Source organism: Cheilinus undulatus, linkage group 15 (genome assembly GCF_018320785.1).
Source record: "Cheilinus undulatus linkage group 15, ASM1832078v1, whole genome shotgun sequence".
Classification (NCBI taxonomy): Eukaryota; Metazoa; Chordata; class Actinopteri; order Labriformes; family Labridae; genus Cheilinus; species Cheilinus undulatus.
Window position 1 is genome coordinate 27,746,605 of NC_054879.1, and position 15,104 is coordinate 27,761,708.

The 15,104-nt window shown below is 37.4% G+C and overlaps 1 protein-coding gene across 1 annotated transcript in view; it reads left to right on the forward strand.

The window, feature by feature from the left end:
* The window catches only part of xpo4 (exportin 4), an 86,421-nt gene that overhangs the window by 65,836 nt on the left and 5,481 nt on the right, over nt 1–15,104 (forward strand). Inside the window, exons 14-23 of the mRNA XM_041807354.1 lie at nt 2,098–2,257; nt 2,340–2,509; nt 7,270–7,444; nt 10,065–10,271; nt 11,292–11,378; nt 12,028–12,208; nt 12,319–12,440; nt 12,543–12,673; nt 13,201–13,318; nt 13,476–13,568. Coding sequence (XP_041663288.1) covers nt 2,098–2,257; nt 2,340–2,509; nt 7,270–7,444; nt 10,065–10,271; nt 11,292–11,378; nt 12,028–12,208; nt 12,319–12,440; nt 12,543–12,673; nt 13,201–13,318; nt 13,476–13,568 — 1,444 coding nt within the window. The remainder of the gene's footprint in view (nt 1–2,097; nt 2,258–2,339; nt 2,510–7,269; nt 7,445–10,064; nt 10,272–11,291; nt 11,379–12,027; nt 12,209–12,318; nt 12,441–12,542; nt 12,674–13,200; nt 13,319–13,475; nt 13,569–15,104) is intronic.

The following is a 15,104-nucleotide window of genomic DNA, read 5'->3' on the forward strand; positions in this document are numbered from 1 at the left end:
CATCCAGTGTGACCGCCAGCTGCCCCCGAACCACACGAGGTTCAAACACCAAAGTCACATTACTGTCGGCCTGCGCATTTAATTGTTGCTGAAAAATAAATCCCATCTGACAGCAGCAGTCAGGGACGCTTCAAATCCTCATGTCTATTTTATTATCTATTGTCACGTAGGTTTATGATTATTCATTATATTTAAGAGCCGTGTCCTCTCTGATGTTTCACAAGCAAACACCAAGGAACCTGATTGTGGGTTGCAATTATTTATCATCCCAAATTCATAGAAAGTGACAAGAGTGTAAAACAAGACAAAGGGCATTGTGTTTCAGTTAAGAACTTGCTGTCTAAAAGTCTGTTTTGGAAGTTAAAGAAAGTCTGCTACCTGGATTATTGTGCAATTAATTTTGAAGGTTGAAAACCTCTCAAGGGTGACCAGGGCTAGAGGTCAGTAGCACATATTAGGGCTGGAAGATTATGGCAAAAATAATGATCACGATTATTTTGATTGATATTGAAATCACAATTAATAAACACGATTATTCATTGATTTCAAAATTTGAGTATTTACTGAACCGCAACTTAAAAGAACAATCAAAAATAAATTAGTAACAAGTAAAATAATAACAATATATTAAATAATAGCAATAAAAAACAATAAATAAAAAAATAAATATCCAATCTACATGCACTCCTGTAAAACTTGCAAAATTTGCTACATGCAAAAAACTCTAATAACACAGCCAAAAACAAAACCAAAATACTCTTTGAAGCACACATTAACCGTTTTTCTTCAATTATAATGTTTTTATGATCATGAGAAGCCAAAATTGAAATCACAATCAAAATTCAATTAATTGTTCAGCCCTAGCACATATCATAATAAATAATGATAATAATAATAATTCAAGAGACAGAATAAAATCAATAAGTGAAAAAACAAGAATTAAGAAAGTGCAAAACTAGTTCAGAATTAAAGTACAGAAAATTGAAATCACAGTAACAATTTAAAAACACAGGCACTGTTATATAGTCTTGCATCATCAATCATTTAAAATAGAGCGCAAGCTTCAAATGAAATGAGTCCTGACCATTTCAGATCAGTCTGGAGAGTATTCCATGCAGAGGGCAGCAAAAATTAGTGCTCTTTTTCCCAGTTTAGATCTGACTCGAAGAACAGGCAGATGGAATACACTAGAACCCAAGGCATAGTGGCTTTTAGATCTTTAAAGAAGAGTACATAAATAAGAGGGGACTAAGCCAAGAAAATCCTTTTAAATCAGAATCAGCCAGTGATTTTACCTGGGATTACTCAAAGAATGCCAGTCAGATTGAACACAGTTACAGTGAAACTACAAGCAGTTATAAACCTCTGAGCACAGTGATAAACAGTATTCAAAGACTCTAGACGTTTGACTGAAGCACTTATATACACTACATCACCATAGTCAAGTAAAGGAAGAAAGGTTGCGGAACCAAGACGTTTACGAGCTCCTGTACAGCTTTATTCCTCCTGACTCTTGTCATGTCATAACAAATGGCTTGGGCTAAATATTGAAATAACAAGCTTTTATTCTAAACAGTTTTCCCAGGCAAAATCATCCATTGTCTTGGTATTTTATGACTCTTCACGAAAGCTTATGACAGGAATTTAATTCAGTCATCACTCAAAGTCTTAATATTTTATGCAGTATGGACAGAAAAAATCAGTAGTCATGCATGGAATAGTGATTGAAAATGCATAGGCAGAAGCAAATTGTTTGTAAAAACCTATCCTTTTTCAAATTAAGCTCGTAATTTTGTCAAAAACAAGTAATCAAACTTCATAATGAGCGCACTGTGTGAGCATAATAATCTGCCTTTTTGACAAATGTATGGCTTGATTTTTTTTGTATAATTATTAGATTTGTCTTAACATCTGTGTTTTTCTTAAAGCTTTAGTTCTGTTCAATGCTTTGATTGTCATATTAACAGGGAATGTATTGATTTAAAAGTGGTATCAAAAAGTGTAGAAAATTTTGAAACCTTGATGTCATCTCATTGATGTTTTTCACAAATTCTAACTGTGAATCAAACTTCTCTTTCTTATTTTCTTGTCCCCTAGGTTGCTGTCAGCAGTGTTGCGAACATCAGAGGTAGAGTCCCGAGCGACAAGAGCAAGCCTGACGGAGTTGCTGAGCCCACAGATGGGTAAAGACATTGTGTGGTTCCTCAGACGCTGGGTGAAGACGTACCTGCTGGTAGACGAGAAGCTCTATGAACAGGTACAAGGCTCTCTGATGGTCTCTCTTCACCGTCAGATGTGTCTCCTCCACCTGTCTCATCTTTTTTCTTTTCTCTCCATAGATCAGCATCCCTCTCAGCACAGCTTTTGGTGCAGACACAGAGGGGGCCCAGTGGATTGTGGGATATCTCCTGGAGAAAGTGATCAATAATCTGTCTGTGTGGAGCTCAGAAGCCGAGCTGGCAAACGACACAGTGGAGCTGCTGGTGACGCTGGTGGAGAAGAGAGAAAGGTGAGGACAGTAGAGAAATTTATCTTTACAGTAAAATGAATACCTTATGTCGAGTATTTTCTATAGGACAGGAGGAGACCTTTGATGGTATTACTTTATCTAAAGATTTGTGATTGATATTTTTAAGTATTTACCGACATTTAAAACACCTGAAGATAAGTCCTTAGATGAGATCATCTTAATATCTGTGGTACAATTGAAATAATACATTTCTATGGTGATCTGAATAGTTTGATGCCTTTGGGATGTTTTTTCCATCTAGCATATAGACAAGCAATAAAACTGGTTAAAAGCCATAGTCAAACATAAAGAGCACAAAAAGTATGTACAAAAGGTGGAGGAGCTATACAGATGTGCAGGGATGTTAGTGAATAGGTCATAATGTAATGGATTTGTTAATGTACACACAGTTTTGTGTGATCAGAGAGGAAAAGCCTGAAGTCCAGTGTCCTTTCATATATTGCTTAGAATCTGATTTAGCCACACATTACCATAATATTTGTTGACTTTGTGCCATTTGGGAGTGAGGTTAGGGCTTGTGCATTGTTCATGAGGCTGACAGCTGAGGGAAAGCTGCTGTTCTTGTGGCGTGAGGTTTTGGTTCTGGACTGCAACCTCTTGTTGGAGGGTCTTAAAAAGTTCATGACTGAGTTTAGAGGGGTCAGCCTTAGGCTGGTTATGTGTAAGAGTTCTGTAAAGAAGGTAAATTGTATCCACTTTCTCTGCAGAGCAGATGATGTACTGCAGCCTGTCCTTTTCTTCTGCACAACATTGGATTTTTGCAAATATTTCCAAACTCTTTTTCATGGATGCCGATACCAATACTGACATATAAACACTTACTGTAAAGAAAGCCAGGTCTCCCCGTTATAGAATTTACCCTTACTGTTATTGTGATGGCCTGTTTTGGATTATACGTAAAGTATTGTATTTTTTATATATATATATATATATATTTGTTTTTTTTTTTTTTCCCTCCCAACACTTTTTTATTTGATTTTTAATTAAAAACTTAATTAACAAAAGTTTCCCCATTTGTTACAGTTATTGTGTGCATTCTGACTTTGGCAAACCATGTAACTAACATAGATAATAAAGGTGGTCACAATAGTAACAGTAGAAGATAATGGTATTGAATACTAACCAACACAAAAAAAAAATAACAGATAAATAACCACCAAAATAAATAATGAATCACCATAATACAAAAGAAAAAAATGAAAGGAATCATAGGAATAACAGTAGACATATGCATATGGATATGTAACACATATACATACCCATACGCATAGATACATACATATATACCGTGCTTAACAAATTTATTAGACCACCTGTCATAAAAACGACAGAGACCATCCAGCATCCTGAAGTGCTTTAATGCGGACTCTTTCATTTTCTGTGAGCTCTCCACATTTTACCATTTTGAACAAGAATGAGGAATTTCAAACTGAATTCACCTTTTTACACCCAAATTTGAGCCAGCTCACTGGGCTTCTCTGAGAAGTCAGAAATTAATCAAGCATAACATTCAACGACTAAAACTCATATTTCTGTTCAGGAATGCAAGTAAATAACTACAGTTTGACATATTAATCAAGAAATAATAATGTGCTTTACTATTATTTCAGTTTTTTTTGTAAATCAGTAAATTTGAACATTCATGGATAACAATAATAATTATATTTTAGCATTAAAAATATCATTTTGGTTAAAGAGCTTCTACATATTGGTGTATTAACCATTGCAGAAACATAGAAAATGATTTTGGTAATTACCAATGCTGTTAATTTAGGGCAGCTGTGGCATAAACCTTACTTTGGGTGGTGGTCTAATAAATTTGTTAAGCACTGTACATACACATACATACATGAATGAAATAAAAATGAATTAAAATCAATTTAAAAAACAGTCTAGCAATGCTACTGAGAAAAAATGAAAGAAATCAAATGATGAAACTGAGACAAGGTTCATTATTAACCATACCAATCGCCAGGATACATGTATCAATACACTGAAAATATGTATAGAAAATGTATAAAATAGAAGAGGTCAATGTGCATTTTGAAAAAAGAGATATAAAGAAATAAAAATAGGAATATACATACATATATGCCGATCTAAGATTGGCATTCAGTGATGTACCAATGTGTGCCAAAATACAAAAGGATATGCATAGATACACACTAATCAGAAAATACTAACAAAAACAACAACAAAACATGGCCTTCCTAAAGGCACCACTACAGATAATACTGAAAATCAGTTCCAGGCACTCAAAGGGCTTAAACACGAATGGTACAATAATATACACCTCCCTACCCCCATATATAAATGCATATACATATGGATACATACATAGCTGCCTGCACATGAAGTTAGCGACAAAAACAAAAATATGGAAATACTGATGATTTTAGTAAAGTAAAGAACAACCTCCACTATGACATACTTTGAAACTGCAAGGTGTTAACAAGATCAAAAAATGGCTGCCAAATTCTGAAAAATGTAGCGGTAGACCCTCGCAGTGTGTGTTTTATCTTCTCTAGCTTACTAAAGTGGAGAGCATCCCTGATCCAAGCTTCATGCAACTGGGGAAATGGTAACTTCCAGCAAAGTATCATCCTATGCCTAACTAACAAAGTAAGAAAAGGTACAAAGTCAGCTTTAAATTTTGGTAGGCCTGTTGTAGATGGTGGTATTCCAAAGAGAGTTGTCAATGGAGTTTGATCCAAAGGCACTTGAAGCATCCTTGATAAAGTATTGAAAACCTGTGACGAGTAGTTCTGAAGAGATGAGCAGGACCAGAACATGTGAATTAGTGAAGCGGGTGTTTATTTACATCTCTCACAGGCAGGACTGTTTTATTTTATTTTTAACCTTAATTAGGACAGCGCACATTTACACGTCAATGTTATAATGCTCAAATTAGCACAATAGCAAAATTCCATCCGTTGTCTCAAGGTAAGTAAATTTGAAGAAAAGAAACAGATTTTAAATTACCTTGCTTCACAGTTCTCAAGACAGAACACAGAAAAAAAGTTTTACAAACAAGATGGACACATTTTTACGTAATGTATAACAGAACCACGGACAGTAAGCTGCCCAATTATCTGATAAATAATAAATGTTTCCTTTTTCAAATGTGGTTCTGAAATCTGAAATTCTGAAATCTGAAAGACATTTCTTTGGATACATGTACACTATTTTAACAGTAACCGTGAAACCAAGCTTCATGTGCATTTTTGAGAGCCACAAACAGCACATTAACTTGCTGACAGACTGTGAGCTCTCAGCTCTGTAAATTACTCAGTAGAACGTGACTCTTTTTATTCAGCTTATACTTCCATTTTGAAATTAATTTTCTTGGGGTACAGATGGCCTAGATCGCACCTCATGTTCGCCGTGGCCTGTAGTTCAAGTCCAGTCTGTGGCTCCTTTCCCACATGGATTATCTTTGTTTCTGACTCTATCCACTGTCCTCCTCTCTGAATAAATGCATAAAAAGCCCAAAATATTTATCTAAAAAAACATTAATTATAATTCAAGCGATTTCAATGGGGTCCTTGTTCAAGCCCTAATAATTCTTCTAATTAAAACACAGGTTTTTAGGTTGATTCACTAAGACAAACCTGACAAAGTGCTTGAAATAACACAAAAAACACATTCCTCCTAAGTGTAAAAATCAAGCTAGCCATAGTTCAGACCTAAAACTTCAGTCCTTTGAACAGAATTTTAAGATTAAAAATGCGCATGAGGCAGGGAAAAACTTAAGCTGAGATGAGTTTGTTTTCTCTGAATAAAACAACTGAACAATTTTACTCTAAGTCTGGCAATATTTACTGTCAATAAATCTGCAGTAAAAAGATTTCCCCAAATGCAGGTGATGAGAATTTACTCAATTATGGTGGTATAAAAGTGTGCCACAGTTGTCTTTGGCAGATTGAATTTCTTAAGCTTCCACCGGAGGCAAACACACAATTGTCACAGAAGGTGATGGTAATGGGGTTGGCAGCATTATTCCTGAACTCTTCAACCATCTACACTGAGTGAAACATTTATAAATACGGTCAAAACAAAAAAACAAGTTTAAAAACATTGGTGGAAACATTTGGGGACTGCCAATCCATGACAAAAAGTAGAATGGAAACAATGAATATATTGTTAAAATTCTAACTTAAGGCATTGAACACCCCAGCTGTAGTGATGAAAGAAGTCATGGGCAATATCATCAGGATCACTTTAGGACAATTTTATGAACAGTAGTGACAATGACAGCCAGTCAAAGCCAGGCTCCTACTTTATGTAATCTTATTTATAGTCTTTAGAAAACTGTTCTTATCATCACACTCTAATCTCTGTTTTGGTTGTCTTGTTAGATAACTCACAAAATGCTTTTATAACTTCAAATCAGTAAGCACATCAGACGTCAAACATTTCACCACTTTAACTTTCAACAAAACATCATCAAATTGTGTTGACACCAAGAAAAGTCTGCATGAGATTTGTCTTTAAAAACAACCAAAAAAGTCTTTTTTTAGTAAAAACAAAAACATGGGAATTAAAGCTTTCCCACAACAACAGCAACATGCAGTTTGTGATAAATATTAGTGGTTAAAAAGGGTCTGAAACTAGTGCTCTTAAATCCTCTGCAATACCGTTAGGTGGGTCCAGATGTTCTTGCAGAATGCAGGTGCTCACATCAGACAAGATAAAAGATCAGTAACAGCCTCTCTGCCCATTTGTTTCGTGTTTTTCAGGGCAAACATTGTGGTTCAGTGTGAGAGCTGGTGGAGTCTGGCGAAGCAGTTTGCCAGCCGCAGCCCGCCCCTCCACCTGCTGTCCAGCTCAGTGCAGAGGACTCTGATGAAAGCTCTGGTCCTTGGAGGCTTCGCTCACATGGATGCGGACACCAAACAGCAATACTGGGCTGAGGTAATGTGTAGTAGATATTTTCCACCAGCATTTACAATGCTTCACATCATAAACCAAGGATAACCTACTTATATACTACTGTTTACCCATTGAGAGAATAAAATATTTTAGCAGGTGTAAGCTGAAGCTTAAGCTTGATATACCTGTCGTCACTTTTTCCTTAAAGTATATGCATAGGTAACAATTTAAATATTAATTTGAAGTCAGTCAGGCTTTTGAGTTTTTACAAGCTGCCCTTTAATGTTATCCAGTCTCATTTGTATGATCTTAAATTGGTTTTAAACACAGATAAAACCAAACTCATGGATTTCTCTCATACAAAGGTGCTACCACATAAAATTACAAATATTATAACATCTAAAGGAAAACCTATAGTGTAGGTTTTAAATTACAAGTACTTGGTTTTGATCCTAGATAAGGAGCTTCCGTTTAAAGCACACATAAATAATCTGATCACTAAACTTCAGGTGAAGCTTGGATTCTTTTTCAGAGTGCGTCATGCCTCCAGTCCTTAGACACTGTTTTTCATTCAGCACTGAGATTTGTCACTGGCTGCAGCTGCTCTACCACCATTGTGATTTCTATATGAAATCAAACTTGCCCTCTCTGAATTCCTGCAGATATGCACATTGGCTGACCCTAATTTATAAGGCTCTTTTAGGCTTGATTCCCCTTATTTGTGCGCTTCATTGAAGAAAACAAGCAGTTCCTACACCTTGCATTCTTGCACTACACTTGTTTTATCTGTTCCTTGGGTAAGGACTGAATTCAGAAAAAGTGCTTTCAGCTTTGCTACCCCCTCTGTGTGGTATCCTCTACAGACTGAACTGAAACTCTCTGAAGTTATTCCACTTGGAGCCTTCCGTTCTATCCTGAGGGACAGACAGTGGGAGACCACTGAACAGTGCCTGTGTTTTAATTCTTAAATTTTTGTTTGTTGTTGTGTTATAGCTCCCATACTTCTTACTGAAAACACTATTGCACCTCTAAAATTGTATGTTTTAATCTATACTGTCACTTCTTTGTAACTGTTCTTATGACATGTGCTGCTGACCTCTTGGCCAGGTCACCCTTGTGAAAGAGATCTTGATCTCAGTGGGTTTTTTATCTGGTTAAATAAAAAAATACAATATAAGTCACACAGAATAAACTAAAAAAGATTGTTTCAAATGTTTTACAGATATTCAAAGTACGTAACAAAAATATCTAGTCTTAAACTGTAGGTCTTTATCTTGAGTTAATAATACCTGCTGCAGACAAATTTACCATGAAAATAAAGTCTGGTAATTTATAAGACTGGTTCTGAACAATCTCTACATACTCTTATAAGACCTGGGGAGGAATGATGGATGCAGTTGATAATATTCCCCCTCCGAGTCTTTCTCCTGTGTGTATAACATGATCCTTTTAGTGATTCTCCTGGCCTGTGTCTTAATAATCTGACAGTAGTAAGTAAATGTGGGTGCAAAGCCACAATGACTCCAGAGTAATTATTGGGGGGGTACTGGTGAGATGGCAGCTGTTTGCTCCTGCAGCTGCTTTGTCTCAACTTGGATCGCTCTGTGGGAGGAGGAAGAGGAGTGACGGAGCCAACAACTGATCAAACACTCCTTTGTTACATCTCCACATTCCTCCTCTCTCCATACACGCACCGAGAAATTGTATTTATCCCGTTCAATCAAATAACTTGAATTTAGTCTGATGCGTATGTCATAACAGAGTTCAGATGACACAGATTGATGAGACAAAAGTCAGGAGTTCATGTCAGTTTGCTGCCGGTGTACTGTTACTGAACTCTGAAAAAGTAATAATGTAGCTGTTAATTTATATAAAATCTTTAAAACACAAGAATTTACAAAGTGCTTTGTGTAGAAAAAAACATAAGAAAACAGTAGTTAATAAAGGCAATGCAGAGGGCAAACGATGGAAAATGCAGAGGAAACAGACAAAAACGGTCAAAAGCAAAAAAGAAAAAGCCCAAGTAATGCATGAAATAGGGAGAATTAAAGAAACTTAAAAAAAGCTAAATGAATAAAGACACTTAAGAGGGATAAAGACAAATTGAAGGAAGAGAAAGGAAAACAAATAAAAAATTCAAAGAAAATAATGGGTAAGCAATAAAACGAAAAATGAAATAAAAAATGTATAAGAAGATGAATGACAAAAAAATAGAAACAAACAAAAAAACTTTGAAATTTATGACCCTTTCTCCCTTGTAGACCTCCTTTGCATTGCATGGCAGTTAAAAGTATAAAACAGTCCCATTAAGTTTGTTGATTTGCTACAGAATAAAGTGAAAACAGCCACTGAAATCAACTGGCTGCAAAAGAACTTTGGATAAAGGGGCACCAGTGGCCTAGTGGTCAAGTCCACACGCCACAACTGGGCAGCCTGGGGTCAGGTCCAACTTAACTTTTATGAGCAAAAAAGCAGAAATTTGTCTTAGAATTGTGTGTGCAAAGACACACCTTTTCAAACCCAAGGTTGCACATTTACTCTAGGTTTAAAGCACACCTGAGACATAACAAGGCATGAGGGGAAACAACGACATACGACTGAATCAAAAGCAGGCATCAGTTGTGAAGCTCTGAATCCACCTAACGCGGTTCTCTCTGTGTAGGTGCTCCATCCGCTCCAGCAGCGTTTCCTCAACCTTATCAACCAGGAAAACTTTGCACAGATCAGCCAGGAGGAAGCCGTCAAACAGGAAATTGTGGCAACGTTAGAGGCGCTGTGTGGAATCGCAGAGGCGACGCAGATCGACAACGTTGCCTCGCTCTTCTCTTTTCTCATGGACTTTCTGTCCAGCTGCATCGGCCTCATGGAGGTAGGAGACTGCCAGAAGGATGAACATTTGCACAAGATGAACCTATGAAGCTTAGTGGAAGTTTTTTAAACACAGTAATAATAATAATAATAACAAAAATCACCATTGTTACGATTGGTGTTGAGATGACAATTATAAAACACACTACTCTTTGATTTTTAACTTAGACACTCTCAATGCTCTGGGGAAAAAGAAATAAATGAGTATATCAAAATAATGATGTACTATAAGAGCTAATCCACAAAAACATTTACTTTAATGGTGAAAGTGTAACAACTAATACTGATATTTTACCATGACAAATCTGACAGATAAAAACGCATAGGGCAAAGCAACTGCTGAATCACGATGATCTTGTTTGAGCGGAAGAAGCTAAAATCGTGATTTAAACTGAAACTCAATTAATTGCCCAGCACTTACACTAGCTTTAAGACAAAAGGCACAAAGTTAGAGGCCATAAAGCTACATATTTCACTTTTCTACCTTAAACCTGTAGTTTTAAGGTCGATTTAACAGTATAGTAACTTTCAAAGTGTGAGAGAGCCCTCTACCCTCTACCCTACAGTCCACAGAGTGCCCTGGGCTCTTGCCTTAAGCACTGTGTAAATTTAGCATCAGACTGATATTATCCAACAAGAAGTTTGTATGGCTTTACAGCACTCGTTCACACACCAGCCTTCAGCCAGGAAGGATCCAGTCTGCCTGTCTCTGTACATTTGACTAAATGGCTGGGACTGAAGTAAACTGTGGCAGGTTAAGCTCATAAAAAAGAGAATAGTACAGTAAAACTGAGAGACCTTCAATGGGCACCAAAGCAAATCCAGCCAAAATCCTACATATTGTCACTTTGAATTACATGATTTACCAGTGTTGTCAGCATTTAAAGCATAAAATAGCAGGCACATCTGTTCTTAAAGTTCAAAATAATCTAATTTTTTAATTGTTTAGAAAATAGATATGTAGTGTTAAATATCTGTATGAAAATTGTTTTTCACTGAAAATTTTTCCTTTGTCTCTCAGGTTTACAGCAACACACCAGAGACAATCAACCTCATCATCGAGGTTTTTGTGGAAGTGGCCCATAAGCAGATCTGCTACCTAGGAGAGGTGAGTGACCCAGCTTTAAAACTACTTTGAAATTTGTCTGTTTTACCTACTAAGTATACATTATTGTTAAAAATGTGAAGCAGGTCTTCCTTTTCAGGTTTCCTTTGTAGTTGCTGTTCGACACGTAACTGTAAGAAACATGAAAATACTGTTGGAGCATTACTGATCAGTGTTTCTCACACAAGTTCTGCTTGCATTTTGACTCAGTTTGGCTCTGATCCCTTTCTTGCTCCTTTTTTGCCATTGCATTATGTAAGAATAGTTTAACTTAAAGGACTTCATTTATTTGTTAGGAACTTATTTTATGTTAAATCATCAGTTGATATTACAAAAACATTTGTCTGGCCTCACAGTTTTAAGACATTAAAGTGTTTTGTCCTTGTTTGAGGAGAAAATATCAAAGGCTTGAGGTAAACAATAAAGTAGCTGGAAGACATGACCTATCAGAAAACATTTTTATGAGTTTAAATTTGTCCTGTCATTTTGAGTTAAAAAAATAAACATTATATGTTACAAAAATTGTAATATCTTGAAGATAATTAATCCACAAATTTGTCAGAAAAACTCAATACAAAAGTTTTTTTAAGAAGTCTACAAAGTCTTTTTTGCTCAGCGTTAACAAACACTGATGTACCTTCTCTTCATCCAGACAAAGTCTATGAAGCTGTATGAGGCGTGTCTGACGCTGCTGCAGGTTTACTCTAAAAACAACCAGAGCCGGAAAAGGGGTGATGCTACAGCCGAGGAGGACCAGTACCAGGACCTGCTGCTCATCATGGAGCTGCTCACAAACCTGCTCTCCAAAGAGTTCATCGACTTCAGCGACACCGGTGAGCTTGCTGGAAGTTTTAATTCTCAAATGTCAATGAATAAGAGAAATATCAACATATTGAAGAAGAGAATATCTCTCTTACTGTTGTTCATGTTGTTTGTTTTGAAGACGAGGTCTTTAGAAACCAGGACCAGGGAACACCAGCAACAAATCGGACGGTATCGGCAGCAGATGTTGTTCTCTACGGAGTCAACATCGTTCTTCCTCTAATGTCTCAGGATCTGCTCAAGGTATTTCCTCCTTTTAATCTCTCATCAGTCTGGAGCTGTTATGATCAGGTGCAGTGTTTCTTAGAGTTCATCTTCTGGCTCTTGTTTTTGTCTTTCTTTCAGTTTCCATCTCTTTGTAACCAGTACTACAAGCTCATCACCTTCATCTGTGAGATCTTTCCAGAAAAAATCCCACAGCTGCCTGAAGACCTCTTCAAAAGCCTCATGTTCTCACTGGAGCTGGGAATGACCTCGTATCCTTGATTTATAAATTAGATTTAAACCCGTTATTCTTTATTCTGTTACTGCTTGCTCAGAGAACATTTAATACTTTGTTCTGATGGGATTTTTTTTCCCAGTAAAAGCAAACTTTTATTTCCCTCAGTTAAACATTGAATAAGTATTCTTTATGTGTGACTACCAGTACATTGATTTTGCAAGAATACTAATAAAAAGGAATCTCAAACCTTTATCATTCCTTTAAGCTGCCTCTGAAGTAAAGCATCTTTAACAGTACTATTTACTCCATACTTATCATACATCTCTTGTTTTTGGACTGGCTTTAAGTCCTAAAGTTTATCAAGTGGCGAGATTTGCAGCAAAAAGCTGGTTTCTCACTGTTATATTGCAAACATTTGACATTTTAAATATCTCCAAATGTGGTTGCAGAAGTGTTGCCTTCTGATTAAACTGTGGTAGTGCAGCTGTCCCAGAACCCCTTACACTGAATAAAAAGCTGATTATTATGAAGTTTTAGTTTGTCCTTATCGTGTTTGTTCAGGATGAGTTCAGAGATCAGCCAGCTGTGTTTGGAGGCTTTGTCTCCGCTGGCCGAGCAGTGCGCTAAAAACCAGGAGAAAGATACGCCTCTCTTCATCGCCACTCGTCACTTTCTCAAGGTAAGCTCTTCAGCTTTATAATTACTGCAAAGGCAATGAGGTATCATATCATGTATATCTGACAGATAAAATGCCTGTTTGCCCAAATATGGAACTGTTCTCTAAAGACACTGTTCATTTAATTTGAACTCTTAGTTACCTTGCGCTTTCCTTCCAGTTGGTGTTTGACATGCTGGTCCTGCAAAAACACAACACAGAGATGACAGTGGCGGCAGGAGAAGCTCTTTACACACTTGTGTGCCTGCATCAGGTGAGAACATAATACACCAGTGTTTCACATACATTCATTTATTTGTGGCCTACTGCCACAAATAAATTAGGCCCACCACAAATAGATTTTGGCACTACCTGTTCACCCTCGCTCCGTGAATGTAGCGTGTCGTTAAAATGACTATATCGTGAATATCCAAGTATAAATTATGAAGAAGTTTTGAGCCGCCAGGGTGCATTTCTCGCTGCGGTTTCGCTTCTCCCATTGTCCCTGAACGCATTTCTCACAGCAGAGAGCTGTCTCTCCTCCAACCATCCAGAATGCAGCCGGGTTTTTTTTTTAATATATCAGCGGCGAGAGAAGCAAGGGAGTAGAAGGTGAACAGAGCAGCGTGGCGAGTTAGCAGCCAGTTAGATGCCTCTTAAGACGGACAACAAGAAACAGCGCTGGATCTGCAGCGTTTAGCAGCCGTTCAACTTTGAAAAAGAGGAGGTCTAACTTACGCGGTATTCGTTAAAATACGCAGCGAGATGACTCCGAGATAACGGCGGCAGTAACACAACACATCACTAATGACATGAGCCCAGTGTTGTTGAAAAGCCAGGATTTTAAATCTCATAAAAACATTTAACCCAGAATACAAGATTTGCCTGGGTGCGAACATTTTCCTGAAAACTCCCTGCCAGAGTCGTACACGTCAGAGAGAAGACGCAGACAAATGTGATCCACTTCTCCACCACTACGGAAACTTATCTCAGCCTTAGACACCTCTGTCATTTACAGATTTTTTTGAAGGATGACAGAGGATTTTGAAGGCTGTCCATCATTTTGACGGGCTGGGATGGTGAAGATGAGCCTGCATTTCAGCGCGCACACGCAGACAGATGCATAGACCTTTTCCATTTTGCACACATGGACTATCAAGGAGGTTATTTAATCTATTAAAAATCTTGTAGCCAGTGGGCTCTCTTACTGATGTCAACATCGTAGATTAATGAAAGCGCGTCAGTCTCCGTGCTGACAGCGCACAGAGAGGCTGCTGCAGCCTGCAGGTGTTTCAGTACACAGGTCGGCATGCAGAGTGTTGAGGCCTTTGCACAATGAGCCTGTTTCATGTTGTTCTAATCATGTCCGCACACGGATGCCGAAATTGTCATTTTTTTCCCGTTTTTTTTTCATAACAGGCTCAACTTTCTGCAAAATTTGGTATGTGTCCAAGGTGACTGATTATTCAAAACAGTTCCTGATGCTTCCACCTCACTTGCTCACCACTGAAACCTCACTTTAAACACCAAAGTTTGCTCATTTATCATGTTGATATCAACCATGGAAATATAACAGAGATGGGTGAATGATGATCCAGATCAGCACCTGTTGCTTTATTCTCTCTTATGTGCAAACAACACGTAATAACGACTACTGGTTGTAATCACACACATAGACTAAACCAAGCATCCACTCTTTTATTAAAAACAGACTTCATCCAGTTCAGCGGAGAACAACACAGCCGCTCGGATGTGACCCCTCTGAAACCACACATACACATACACACACACACACACACACACACACACA